This window comes from Dermatophagoides farinae, chromosome 3, assembly GCF_024713945.1.
Source record: "Dermatophagoides farinae isolate YC_2012a chromosome 3, ASM2471394v1, whole genome shotgun sequence".
Classification (NCBI taxonomy): Eukaryota; Metazoa; Arthropoda; class Arachnida; order Sarcoptiformes; family Pyroglyphidae; genus Dermatophagoides; species Dermatophagoides farinae.
Genome location: NC_134679.1, coordinates 5,064,181 through 5,078,914, shown reverse-complemented (window position 1 = coordinate 5,078,914; position 14,734 = coordinate 5,064,181). Strand labels below are relative to the sequence as shown.

The 14,734-nt window shown below is 29.4% G+C and overlaps 2 protein-coding genes and 1 long non-coding RNA gene across 6 annotated transcripts in view; 2 read left to right on the top strand and 1 right to left on the bottom strand.

The window, feature by feature from the left end:
* The first annotated feature begins 207 nt into the window (after nucleotides 1–207).
* Nucleotides 208–1,386, top strand: LOC124495220 (mite allergen Der f 6). The gene is made up of 2 exons (XM_047058557.2): nucleotides 208–727; nucleotides 790–1,386. The coding sequence occupies exons 1-2, from the start codon at nucleotides 372–374 to the stop codon at nucleotides 1,334–1,336; spliced, it is 903 nt and encodes a 300-aa protein (XP_046914513.1). The 5' UTR covers nucleotides 208–371; the 3' UTR covers nucleotides 1,337–1,386.
* Nucleotides 1,387–3,131: 1,745 nt separating this feature from the next.
* On the top strand, nucleotides 3,132–4,713 carry LOC142597404 (uncharacterized). Of its 2 annotated transcripts, XR_012832131.1 has the most exons (5): nucleotides 3,132–3,475; nucleotides 3,669–3,817; nucleotides 3,867–4,205; nucleotides 4,331–4,369; nucleotides 4,425–4,713. It is a non-coding gene; the product is annotated as an uncharacterized LOC142597404 (long non-coding RNA). The 2 variants fall into 2 exon arrangements; XR_012832132.1 differs by having other exon boundaries at nucleotides 3,137–3,926; nucleotides 3,981–4,205.
* A 7,263-nt stretch (nucleotides 4,714–11,976) lies between these two features.
* Nucleotides 11,977–14,734, bottom strand: part of LOC124494471 (uncharacterized) — a 53,272-nt gene continuing 50,514 nt past the window's right edge. For all 3 annotated transcript variants that reach the window (XM_075728978.1, XM_075728979.1, XM_075728980.1), the window contains exon 6: nucleotides 11,977–13,534. In XM_075728978.1, the coding sequence (XP_075585093.1) occupies nucleotides 12,945–13,534 (590 nt within the window). In that variant the 3' untranslated portion in view covers nucleotides 11,977–12,944. The remainder of the gene's footprint in view (nucleotides 13,535–14,734) is intronic.

Sequence of the window (14,734 nt, the reverse complement as noted above, 5' to 3'; positions counted from 1 at the left end):
CAATCAATGATTCTGGTAAATTATTCATTATAGAAACAGAAAATAAAGGTCTGATGGACCTTGTTCCAATAAGATATAATAATAATTCAAGGAATAAGAATCTTGACGACAAGTCATGGCCTCATATAATTTTACATTGGCTACACTGTGATACAGAGAAAAAGAACCTGATTGTTGACTATAAATGGACATTTATTACCCAGAAAAATGTGGATCACTTTCAACCTTTTTTTTCTTTTTTAAAGCTATATATATCAGATGTTAGTTCTCCCGTTACATATCAATACAGACATTTTACTCAACAAGAGTGATACTGAAGAAAGAATAATTAATTAATCTTTAATCTTAAGCTGCTGATTAAATCAAGCAAAATGACATCATTCAATTTCTTTGTTTTCATACAATTATTGGCAATGATAATTGCCGTTTCATGCCGTTCAATCGAAATGGATTCATTGGTCTATGGTGGTGATGAATCACCGATCGCTTGGTTAGCCGATGAATTTTTGCAACAATATCTGATTCATAACAACGGAATTTCCTCATCATCATCATCATCGAACAGCAAAATACCGAATCGGATAATTGGTGGTGTAGATGCTGAACCAGGTGAAGTTCCATTCATAACACAATTGTTTCGAAGATTTTTGTTTAGTAATCGATTCCTTTGTGGTGGATCGTTGATCACATCACGTACAGTGTTGACTGCTGCTCATTGTGTTAACTAGTGAGTATTATTTCAACCATAATTTCAAATATATAGATATTAATCCTATTGTTTATGTGTAGTTTCACCAACTATCGAATTCGTTATGGTACCAATAGCATATTATGGTCACCATTTCCAGAAGTTGAAGTAAAAATGATGAAACCGCATCCTAAATTCGATTTATCTACTGTTCAGAATGATATCGCTTTGTTTATATTGAAAAATCCAATCAAACCCGGATCTAATGTTCAAACAATCGAATTGGCCGACACAGCAGTTTTAGCTGGTACAAATGCATCGTTGTATGGATTTGGATTGACCCAAGGTAATGGTAATCAACCAGCAACCAGAATGCAAAAGACTACATTAATCGTAATGGATGAAAAAGAATGTGCAAAACATATCGCCAATCTTAATATTGAAAAATCTCCTGGAATGTTTTGTGCTTCAGCACCGAATCGATCTGCATGCAATGGTGATTCCGGTGGTCCATTAGTCGATACCATAAGTAAAAAACAGATTGGTATTGTTTCATTTGGTACTAGATATTGTCCAGTTGGTTCAGTCAATGTTTTTACAAATATTTCTTATTATAAAGATTGGATCAATGAAAACAAAGTAGAATGAAACACAAATTCTATTCGATTAAAATAAAATTCTGTCATTGTTACTATAAATTACTTATATAAATTCTCTATATAGCATGGTTTTCCATTTCAGTTTTACTTGTAAATGTGATAATGAAAAAAAACGAATCCATTGACGATAGATGGGATTTAGGAAACGTTTTTCTGTGGCTTACAATTATAATCATAATTGTCACAGTGTTGGCAATCTATATCACAATTCAAATGAATCAATATCTACAAAAAACATTGGACATTTATCAACAACAACAAAAACAGCAACAGCAACAACAACGACATGGACATGTCAACAAATAAAGTCTTTGATGAAAGCAGATGTCCCTAAAAAAAAAGTTTCAACCTCATTAGAAATTAGTAAGATCTATCATCAAAAAAATCTGACAACATTGTGAATAGACGACAAATTCATGAACAATTTTTTTTATATTTATTTTACGAATTTGAAGAAAAAATGTGTGGTGGGTACAAAAGCAAAGATTTTCACAGTGAATAGAATGTTTGATGGCTTATACAATTTTCTATTTAAAAATCGATGAGACAGCAAAAAAAACGAAAAGAAAAAGAATTGAAAAGATTCAAGAAGATTGTAGAATTTCAATTATTATTCCATCTCTTTTTATCCATCTCAACGAATAATGATGATGTTTTCTATTGTTTGACATTGTCATCCTTCATTACTATTCGATTCGCCAAATTTTTCATCATCATCATCATCATCGCCATTTCCATAAAAATTGTAGCCCGATTCCCTAGAGGCATTCAATAAAAGTTTTGTTATGTGTATATGACATTGTAGGTTGTGACCGATGTGTAATTATTGGAACAACTATGACGACGACTACAACATAACACGAATACTCATTGGTTTTGAATGATGATGATGATGGTGGTGGTGCTGGTGAGTAATATGAACAACCCAGAATATTTGTTCAAAATTGACAATGAAATTAAGGTTTACAAATATATGTCTAAACATACAATAATTGTGTGTACATAAAATAAATGCACGAATCTAATGGTGGCAGTATTACATCATTCAATCAATCAATCAAACATTCAATTCCCTGGATAGCAATCAATCATAAATATGTAACCATTTATCAACCTGCCATGTTAAGCTACAAGCGGTGAACATAAATATATTCTTTAGCTACGACAACAAATTGATTGCTATAGATAGATTGAATAGAAAAACAAAATTTTTCAAAAAACATATGAAAAATGTATCAATCTTCAATAAAAGATTGAAGGTCATTCAAGCGATGACAAAATGACAAACTTTCTTTTGCAGACAATTCAGTTAATATTATGCTATTGACCAATTTGGAATCAAATCAATTCTTTCTTTACAAAATACAGAATATATAGCCAACATTGTTCAATTTACTTTACCGAATTCATTTTGTTTCAACACAACAACAACAACAACAGTCATTTTATAAATAATACAATTGATTGATGTGATAACTATCGAAATTCTTGAAATTATATAATAATACAAAAAAAAACAAACATAAACAAATACACCACACACACACACCACTCACACACATAATGAAGAGTGGACACACAATTACAAATATAAACTTGAATGCAATTTGTCAATCACAATGTGTGTGCACAGAGAAAAAAGCATGTAGTGTACTATTCGATTTGGTAGTGTACAAATGGTAGTGCACACTACCAAATGTATAAGTACTTAACAATTAGGTAGTGTACATTACTAGTTGGTAGTGTGCAAATGGTAGTGCACACTACCAAATGAATAAGTACTTAACAACTAGGTAGTGTGCAAATGGTAGTGCACACTACCAAATGAATAAGTACTTAACAACTAGGTAGTGTACACGACCTCAGCTAGGTAGTGTACACGACCTCAACTAGGTAGTGTACACTATCATTTTTGAAAGTAGTTTACAACAATTTAAAAAATTACAACATTATAACATTGTCTATGAACGGCATTAAATATATTTCATACATGTATTGACTTATAATTGCAACAACTATAAAAATGCCCAATCATCATTCTCTGTTTCAAAAAATTTCAACATTGAATTTTTTCATGTTCGAAATGTTTAACTTTGATATTTTTTCTATTTTTTTGCCATGGTAAATAGTAAGTAGCTGATTGATTTTTGGAGCAAATATGTAACAATGTTTTGTTGTTATTAAACATATTGTAAAATATTGGGGCATTTATTCATTTATTTATTAAAATAATAAGATGCGAAGTGTCATGCACTATTGCATCATTTTTTTATAAAAAATCAATTAATTAATATTTTTACAAATATCTCTAATATACGTAGATTAATATTGTTTTTTGGAAAAAGATAAAATATTTGAACAAGTTCTGGTTTCCTAAAAACGAAATGAATATTTTATCGTTTTTGATTTCATATATGTTGAAATTAAAGACGTGACTTTTTTCCCATTAAATCCAAGAGTATGAATAATGGTATGTATCTGAATTGATTAATGATAACGACAAATGTCTTTTCGTTTAGTATTTGAGTCTTAGATCGAATTCAATATCGGCTAGATTTCAATCAAAGAGAACCAGATAAGTTATGTTTTTAAATCATGCTAACAACTGATTTTTTCTTTACTATGTGTTGTAGATTGATTGTTCAATAATTATTTGAACTGTTTGTTTTGTGTATTTCAATACGAACGTGTTAAGTATAATATAACTATTTTTATTTTACTATTAAAAATTCTTCCTATTTTCAAGTCATAATCAGATTCAGATTTCCGTCGATGTTGATGCATTGAATCTCAACCAATTTCAATTTATCAATGACCACGGAAATCAAATCACGTTTGAATCATCGATACAAACACAGGTATTTTTATTTATATTTTTTTCTAATATTTTTAACTTATTGTAATTTGTTGTTGTTTATTTTTTTTCTTTTTCTTTCTCTTTTTTTTGTAATATTTACATGTTTTTTCCCCTTTTTTTGTTAAGATATAGGGGTAAATAAAGTTTATTTAAAAAAACAAACAGGTATGTAATTGAATTGAAAATCCACGGTTACAACTAATCCTTTTCAATTATTTAGTATAATGCCATGTAGTCAAATCTCTCAATGCCGCTGATATGATTCGAATTGCAATATTAACATATTTTTGGGATTTGTAAACTCGGACATTGTGTTGAAAACATTTAGAACTTGGAGAACGGAACAATATATCTTTTCTATTGGACAACAAAAATTCATACCATAAAATGTTGGATTTTGGATCAGCATAATACAATTTGTGCATTATCATGATATTTTGTTTTTAAAAATAATTTATAATTTATTTATATTCATTTAATTTTACAATAAAATTTAAATTCAATACAAATAATGAAAAGGAGGTCGAAAGGGTTAAAAAGGGGGAGAGGTCAAAAATCAAAGTAGTGTACTATTCGATTTGGTAGTGTGCACTATTTTGGTAGTGTACTATTCGATTTGGTAGTGTGCACTATTTTGGTAGTGTACTATCGATTTTGGTAGTGTACTAGCTGATTTGGTAGTGTACTATCGATTTTGGTAGTGTACTAGCTGATTTGGTAGTTTCGCCACTCCACTACGATTTAGTAGTGTACACACAAGGCTATTTTTTTTTGTGTGTGTGTGTGTGTGTGTGTTTGTAATAACATTTGGGAGAGTTGTAATGTTGTTCTAATCGAATTACAAAATCTCCATCCATGGATATATATATCGCTCACAGCAGCAGTTGTGTTCATAGTTTTTATAAACAATAGGAATAGCATCATCGTTATTTTTTTTGATTAGATCACAATGTAGATAGATGGATGGATGGATGGATGGATGATGAATGGAAACAAATCGAATAAAATGAAAAATTGTAATTGGAACCAAGAAAAAAAATGTCTTACACACACACATATATATATTCTCTATATATATATATGACAATAAAAAGCAATGAAATCATACAATGACCAAAGGCTGTTAAATCTGATTCTCTTTTTCAACTTTCACTCGATAACACCGATCCAAAAAAAAAACGAAATGGAAGAAGAAAAAAAAGCCTAAAGCAAAGAATTGAATGTTAACAAAAAAATTAATTGTTATTCCTTGGTCGAGCTGAGCAAACGACGACGATGTGTCACACAATTCTTGTTTGATCCATTTTTTTCTAATATTATATGTTTAGATATATTTTTTTTTTGATCGTTTGTAATTTTGATTTATCTGATAATATCGATATCAGAGATAGAGAGAAAGAGTGGTCCAGGAAGTGTTATAATCATCATTATCAATCGAAATGGTTTTGGCACATTACATATGAAACGTGGAACAAAACAAAACAAAAAGAAGAATGAAATAAACAAACAAAAACATTATTACGATAAATGATTACAAGCGATGATTACTGATTCGTTGATTAATGCAAATAGCAATAAACCAATCAACATACACTTGAACACCCACACACGACAAACAAACACTCGAAATACGATTGTCAGAATATTCTGTATTCAACTATTAATAGTGATGATGATGAGGAATGATTTTTTTTCCCTTTTGATGCTGATGATGATGATGATGATGATTGAATTCAATTCAAAATTGAGAACTTATTTAACACGTTATAGAAAACAGTGAACAAGTTGATTGATATGCACACACGGCAACGTAAGCGCGCGGACATCTGCAAAAACATTATCAATAAGTCAAAATTCTCATTTCTATGATCAATCAAATCCATCAAGAGCGGCCGTCAGAATTGTATACATATCGATCAATATAAAAAAATATCGATTTAAGACTTTATTTACAATTCTACTTATTTATTCATTCATTCATTCACTTTATATATTCCATTTATAGATTCAATCAATCCATCAATCCATCCATCCATCAATCGATCAATCAATCAATCAATCAATCAATCATTCAAACGAATAGAATCATTTGAAACAATCTGAATAGCCAATAAAATTCTTGAATTGATTAATAATCACAAGTTATGTGTATGTATGCGAGAATAACCAAAAAAAAAAAAAAAAAAAAAAAAAAAGTTTTACATAAACACTAAATTACACTAAATATCAACTGCATATATGTGCATAATCGGAATCATTGGTGTAAATTAGAAATGACTGATGATGGATACCACCACCACCATCACTAAACTAAGTGAATGATTTGATCTAGTTCTGACCTAAGCTGAGTTGGGTTGTCAAACTTATCAAGATCAAAGGAAAAAAAAAGAAAGACAATATTGTCTATAGATAAGTTAACTTTAAAAAAAAATCAAGTCAAATTCATTTTCACTTAGTTTTATAAAACTTTAAATCATGATATCATCTGCCAAATAAGTCGTTCGGTATTTGATGCAATAATGATGATGACGAACGTCTGATATATGCATTATTTCAGATATAATCGAATTAATTGTGCCACTGTGTGGAATCACACACACACACACACCAACTTTTCTTTGAAGGCTTTGATGTCAAAAAAATGCTACATCTTGATTGTAATGAGATCAAAAAAAAAAATTCCCAACTCCATCCATTCTCAATGGAGAATGAATTCGATTGAGTGTTTTCTCTTTAGTTTGTTGTTGTCTTTATTTTTCTTCACTTTCACTGCAACACAGTATAGAAAGCTCCAAATTTTTGTCGAAAAACAATACGATCAACGACACACTGACATTCTACTAAGAAATAGAGTCAATGAATTGAAAATGTTTTTATTTTTTTGAGATAAATATTTCCGAGTTGAACGATTATCATCTTATAAAAGAAAGAAAGAAAGAGAGAGAGAGAGAGAGAGAGAGAGAGGGAAATTGTACGAGAATGAAAATCGAGAAGTTAATTAATTATATTTGGAACTAATTTTGTTGTTGTTGTTGTTGTTTTTTTTTGTCGATTTATCGATCATGATCATCTTGCTAAGCTTATTATTATTAAGAGGTCGATAAACATTTAGAAATATCAATATATTTGCGTACAACCATGTAAAAAAAGTAATTGAGCGTAGAATCGATTTTTTTTCTCTTACTGTGTCTGTCAGTTAATTCTTGAATCATAATTATTTCTATTTTTTCTTCATTCAATCAAAATCGATCACTGGTCAGGTCGACAATTCAATAATTCAATTAACGTCATATTTCACAATAATAAAAAAATGTTTTTTTGTTCGGAATTTGTATTGAACTTTGTTGACATTATGAATCCAATCATTTTGAAATGAGAACATTGATATTTATTATTGATTAATAATAAATCCAAATCCAAATTCTTTGATTAAAATCGAAAATCATTCGCACAAAATCAAAACAGAACACATTGCTTTTGATGGCACCACCATCTTGTGTTAGAAAAGTGGAAAATTGATTTGAAAAATTCTAATAATTAATAATCGTTGACGATAGATGTCATTGTAATCGCATGATTTTTTTTTGAATTTTTTCGCAAAAATAGTGCCAGGTTTTTTTTTATTTTTATAAATTGATGAATTTGAATCCAAAATTACAATCTTCATTTATCAAATAAAAAAATAATCATTTATGCTTTCATTTTTAATTTAGATTCTCAAAATGATGAAAAAGAAAAAGAATTTGTAATTTAGCAATTCATCAATTTAATTGCATCATAATATTCATGTTTTTTTTATTTATTATTATTATTTGAACATTCGAATAATGATAAATTGTGTGACAAATTCATGCCGGCAAAGCAATCGAGCGAAAATTTTTTTTCCAGTCAAAATCAGACAACAACCAAACGAATGATGATCATTTGTTTTTTTTTCTTCTCCACTTCATTCGCGGATTCTTTGTCTTTCGTTATGTCAGCCGTTGAAAAACTAATGAGCCGAGATATTATTTTTTCGGAATGGACGAATGGATTGTCTTTAATTCACATGTGAAAAATTATGAAAAAAAAATGGATGCAAGTAAAACTATAAAGCCAAGTAATGATTACAGAATCGAATTGGACGTGAAAAAAAAGAACAAGATCGACCAAGAAACAAAAAAATATTCATCAGTCATTGGCGAAGAAAAACTTTCATTTATAAGGCACAATGTACAATTGTGCTGTTGATCCAAGAGTCCAAGTCCAAGTAGAAATTATTATTAATTTTTGTTTTTAGGATTCCAACTGTGTTTCTTGTTGTTGTTAATGTTGATGATGATAATAGAGAAATGTCCAGTAAATAATTAATCAAATTCATTTTGTCCAGACAGTAGTTACACACACACACACACACAGAATGGTTCTTATTAAAAAAATTTTGATATGTGATTGTGGGCGTAAAAAAAATTCATAAGACAAATGTTAGTAGCAGCGATAAATATACCCAACAAGCACAAAAATTATGGAATCCATAAACAGAAAAAAAACCTACCTATTCTGGAGAAAAGAAAAAACGAAAATAAAAACTCGTGAATGAAATGAACAGTTTTTATTCACTTACCATGGTTGATGATAGTATATAATTTAAATTTTTTCTATTTCAAATTTGTCTCTTCATATATAAAATAAATGGAGATATTTGACTTTCACAGAAAAAAAATGTAATAACAAATGTAAAATGAACAAATATTTATCTTTTTAATTAAACGCCCACCAATTCAAGACAATGATGATGAACAGAATTCTTTTATTTTATTCCGTTTTTTTTTGTTCATACGTGAATGAATGATGGCATCAAAAACTTGGCGAAAAAAAAAATAAAAACATGACTAAACAGATGATGAAATTCTAGAATCTAGAATCTAGATTATGAAAAAAAAACAATAGAACAAAACAATGTGAATTTCATTTCAAAAAAAAAAAAAAAAATTCTAAATTATCGACCTACTACTAAAAGAACAATTCTGCATACAACAAGATGGTTTTTTAAAGAGAGAAAACAAAAACAAACTTAAGTTTTTATATTCAAATGGCATCAAACTATATACTATCAATCAAACACGGAAATCGATATATTATGGTTATGCATATAAATTTTCATTTTCACAGAAAGTAATAAATAATTCAACCACTTTGCCACTGTACTGACTGACTGATTGATTGTTAGTTTGTATGTATGCAATGTAATGTATGGATAAAATTTCATTTGACTCTAATAATGTGTGTTCGTATTGTGTGAAGCAAAAATACCAGGAACGGGAAACTCTGCTTCGGTTATAGTCTTCATCATCAACAACAGCTCAACAGAATGAATTGTCCGATTGTTTTGTTTTGTTTTGTTTTTTTTTTTTTTTTGGTTTCAGTTGATCAGTAAGATCAGTTATCTATTGTTGATCAGAAATGAAATTCTAATAGTTGAACTTTTTTTTTTGATAAAATTCATTTCATGCAGAAATACAGACAGGCATACATTTGATAATGATAGCCATAATCGAATGAAACAAAATACATGGCACATATATATTTAAAAAAAAAACAGTCAAACAGGAAAAATCCATTAATACCAAGAACTAGAACATTGTGAAAATAAAATTTTAAAATTGAAAAAAAACTAGAAATTATTGTCAAAGTTATGTCATATCATTATGAACATCATCATCATCAGCATCATCATTGCAACCAACCATACGGTATAATTAAATTTCTGTTTGAGACAATGTAATTTTGTTCTGGGAATATTTCAATGTTCAGTTGATTTTTTTTTGTGTCATCATCATTCCATATAATTCAAACGGTTAGATGCCAAACAAAAATGGATACAAATTTTATTTCTCTCTCTGTCTATCCTCTTATAAACTGTTCTTCTTTCCACAAGAATGATTTTTGTTTTCAAAGAAAAAGAAAAGATTATATCAAGTTTATTTCATTGGTTAAACTAATGATAATGATGGCATAGTATGGCCAAGAAATCCTTCAAAAAAAAAAACTATTTGGAAAAGAAAATTCTTTATGTACACATTTTTTATGTTGTGTGTGTGTGTGTGGTTTTTCTCGATGGTCAGATTTATGAATTTATGGCTTTACGAAACTGGGCGTCATAATTCCATAATTTCCAAGTAACAAAAAAAAACTTATCAGAATATTCTTATCTTATCTTAACCATAATCGAAATCTATTTTATATTATGTATGAAAACTATAGAAATTGAAAAATGTTTCGTCTGGATAATCGTTGTTCAATTTACCAGTTTTTTCCGATGGTCAGATTTATGAATTTATGGCTTTACAAAACTGGGCGTCATAATTTCATAATTTCCAAGTAACAAAAAAAAAACTTATCAGAATATTCTTATCTTATCTTAACCATAATCGAAATTTAGTTTATATTATGTATGAAAACGATAGAAATTGGATTGATGAATAATTCAATTGTCACTATAAAGAATCCATACAGAAAAAAAAAGTTTCAAGTTCAATCATCCATATCGGTTATATCATTATTGGGCACCAAAATCATTCCATAGAGATATGCAAGTTGGTGGTTGGTTTTTTGTACAGAATAAAATCAAATCAAATCAAATGATGATGTACTTTAAAGAAAAAAAAATTTCACAATTTCAACTAAAAACAATAGTTGTTTTTTTTGCACTGATCATAAATAAATTGAGTCCTTACACACACACATTTCGTTTGTTTTGTTTCAAAAGGCGTCTTCATCTGCATTCGATTCTCGATTGGACCATTTAATATAATAGAGTTTTTTTTTGTTCATTCTTGGGTCCAAGCTTGATGTTTCAACATGAAGTAAAACAAAAACAAAAAAAAAATCTTTGCTTCATTCATTCGTTCATTGCTACGCTTCAATAAACTTTGAATTTAGCCTTGCTCAAGAAAAACGGAATCGACGAGTGAAAACGAGTGAAAAAGAGAGAGAGAGAGAAAAAAAAAGAAAATCCTAAATTTATAAGTTTTTTTCCCTCTCTCATTCTCTCTTGTGAATCAATTTTCCTTGAATTTGATTCTTCTTAAGAATTGGTTTTTTTTCTCTCTCTCTCTCTCTCTCTCTCTGGCCTTCATTATTATTCTATCTCATCATTCAACTTGTGTGTCTATGTCTGTGTATGTGTAATTTTAACCAAAAAAAAAAAGATCCAATATTCTTATGCCAAAACAGTTCAAGAGAAAAAACAAATTCTGAAATGAACACAAAAAAATATAAATATAAAATGAAGCCAAATGAATCATGGAGCTGTAAAATAAAAAAAATGATGATGCTAAAAATCCCATGGAAATGATACTGGTAATCCAAGTTTTTGTGTGTCTATATTTTTTATTTTGGATATATATTGGCTATCGTCAACATTGGTGTTAAATAAATTCATTCCGCTGCAATGGATCGTTTTTTTTGTGAATGGATTATTCATTCAACGGAACTTTAACAAAACTGTTTTATTTTTCTTATCCGACAATTCGGTGGCCTGCCCCCTCTCATCATCAGAATATGCTTCATTCATTTAATTCAATTTTCTTCATTTTGATCACAAACGCAGACTCAAAACAATGATGGCCTTTGCTATTGGCCACATATTGATAAAAAACGAAGAATTGATTGAATTTTATACGTAAAAAGCAACAAAAAAAAAGATTTGGACAGGTTTTTTTTTATTTAATGAATTTGCGAATTAGTAGTTTCTTTCTAGACAAGACATATATGAGATACAAATGGCGAAATTTTTCTTTGATACAATATCCATGGACATTTAATTGAATAGAAAAAAAAACAAACAAACATATGTGGATCAATCAATGACAACAAATTGGAATGAGGGGTAGGGGCGGAAGGGCGAAGAAAAATTGGGGAATGTTTCAATAATAATAATAATGTGATAATGATAATATTTATAAATACAAATCAAAATTATGAGCCAGTTTTTTTTTGTTTTGTTTTGTTTCTTTGTTGTGTTATGATGTGACCTTTTGTGTTGGTCATCATCATCATCATCATCATTGAATTGATTTGAAATCAAATGAATTGAATTCTGGTATATGGCACCTTGATATTTATCGTTTTTTTTCTCTTCTTTTTGAAATGGTTGGCTGCATTCATTTTTGTTCGCTTGATCGATTTTTCTTATTATTACACATATCACCACCAATAGTATTATGTATTATTTACAGTATGGGCAAAGGCATTTTTCCGAACAATTCAATTTCGGAAAAAAGTGTGCGTTTGTGTGTGTGTGTGTGTAGGTGGAAGTAAACTATTAGATTATCATATAGTATATATACTTTTCTATGATTTAATATTTGTTTTTATAAAATACGACATGATGGACCAGAATAATATTTACAAATGTCTGTATTATATATATAAATTTTAATTTGTAAAAAATAATCATTACAACAATTTCGGTAGGTTGGATTTGGAAAGATTTTGAATAATAATGGTGATGATAATGTGCAATTATTTACAAATTACAGTGATTTGTTTTTTTTCTTGACATTCTAAATATTATGTGTATGTGTGTATATTTGAAAACAAAACATGTTTTTATGAAAATATAGATCCACTATTCTGTCTACAAAAACAAACAAAAAAATTAGGTGCGTGTGTTTGATTATAATACAAAAATAGTTTTGAGACTAAATGGGTATGTTTAAAAAAAAAGTTCGAAGTTTAAATGACTTGATTGGACCAATCAGAATTTTGGTCCCATCACTGATTGATGAGGATCATAATTGAGATGACGATTTAATGGCTGTGATGGACCATTAGATGAACGCATCGTATTTGGAGCAAAATGACCAGCCGATCTATTCTGTCGATCTACTGGATGCATTGAATGAAAGAATGATGATGGATTACTATTTCCTGGTCCACCGCCGTTACTTCCGCCACTATTATTCGCACTACGATCTGATGCTGATTGATAATAATTTGAACCATTCGTTGGTTCATTATATATCTGTGGTGATACTTCGGGAATGGTTGTCGTTTGTGGTACATTTGCAGCCGATGCTGATCCAGCACCAAATGGACCGATCATTGGGCGATATGATTCAAATGGAACTCCAGCTCCATTACTGCCACCATGTACGGAAACGATCGAATGTTGTGTATGATTCGAACGTGAATGTCCGGACGATGAACCAGATGACGCTGCCGATGCTGAACATGTACCAACACCATTGCCGCCTTGAAATAATTTAGTATGATTAGATACAGTGGTCATTTTGTTGTTTGTAGTTGATAGCTCAGGATCTTCATAATCATCATCTACATTGGAATCTAAACAATGAAAATAGAAAATTAATCAAATGGAAAACAAAAATTTTAATTGAAACATTCGTTGCCAAACAACACAACACAACAACAACGACAGCCAAATGGATAGATAATCGGATTAAATATTGATGTATGCATTATGATGATTGATGATTAATTACGAACCAATTTAAAATTAGGAAATTCAATTAATTAATCTTATCAGTGCAGAAACAGCACCACACAATGGATGTAGAATTGTATTATTATTATGATGATGAAAACAGAATTGTACCCATCATTGTAACCAGGTTTACCACACAATTGGTCATGTTGAACAATCACACCGTACGATCAAAAATAGTAGTAGGTAACCAAGATTTGTAATCAACCACGATGAAAATTAAATTCAAAAAAAATTCACAAATGCTTTTAAAATTCAGCACTATTACAACAAATATAATAACGATTGTTTGAGAAAGAAAAAAAAAGATTGATCGATGAGATAGAGTGAGAAAAAAAACCACACAAACGTTACAAATCTCTTGAATGCTTCGCATGTTTTTTTTCTACCATTTCAATCAATTAAAAGTTACACATACACACACACACACATAAGAAAATTTAAATTACATTTAACCATGCTGCACAACAGAACAAAAAGACAGATTTGACAATTTTTGTTTTTCATCGCTTCAGTTGGAAAAAAAATTCGACATTTTCAGAATTAAGTTCTTGACGACGATGCATCAATTCGAAAATGTCTGCGATAACAACAACAACAGCAACAACAACATATAAAAGCTGAATAAAGATTTGCATCTGAATATAAATGTTTTCATTCTGGTTGATGATGATGTTGAAAACGGAGCGAAAAGACATTCATTCATTCATTCAATTCGTTTGATCGTATATATGGTAAGTGAAGAATTTTTCTCAATTTAGAACCTTTCGAATGTCAAAGAGAATTTTCTCTTTTTTTTCACTCTCATTCGTTTAGTGTCGAAACCAAAAAAAAAAAAAAAAAATCTAAAGCTTTATTTTTTTGTTTGACTGCATCATTTTGTATCTCATTCACTAATTCAACTCACTCAACTAACTAATGGATCTGTAATAGGATGGGGTATATATATATTATTGGTAGAATAAAATAGAATTTCTTTGGAAAATTCAAGACAAGCAAATCACATCAAATGAAATTGCCACCACCAATACCCAAAAACG

Bases quoted from the DNA above. Each gene is read 5' to 3' on its own strand.
- LOC124495220 (XM_047058557.2), top strand. From the start codon at position 372: ATGACATCATTCAATTTCTTTGTTTTCATACAATTATTGGCAATGATA. The intron at 728-789 runs GTGAGTATTATT...GTTTATGTGTAG, and splicing joins GCTGCTCATTGTGTTAACTA to TTTCACCAACTATCGAATTC.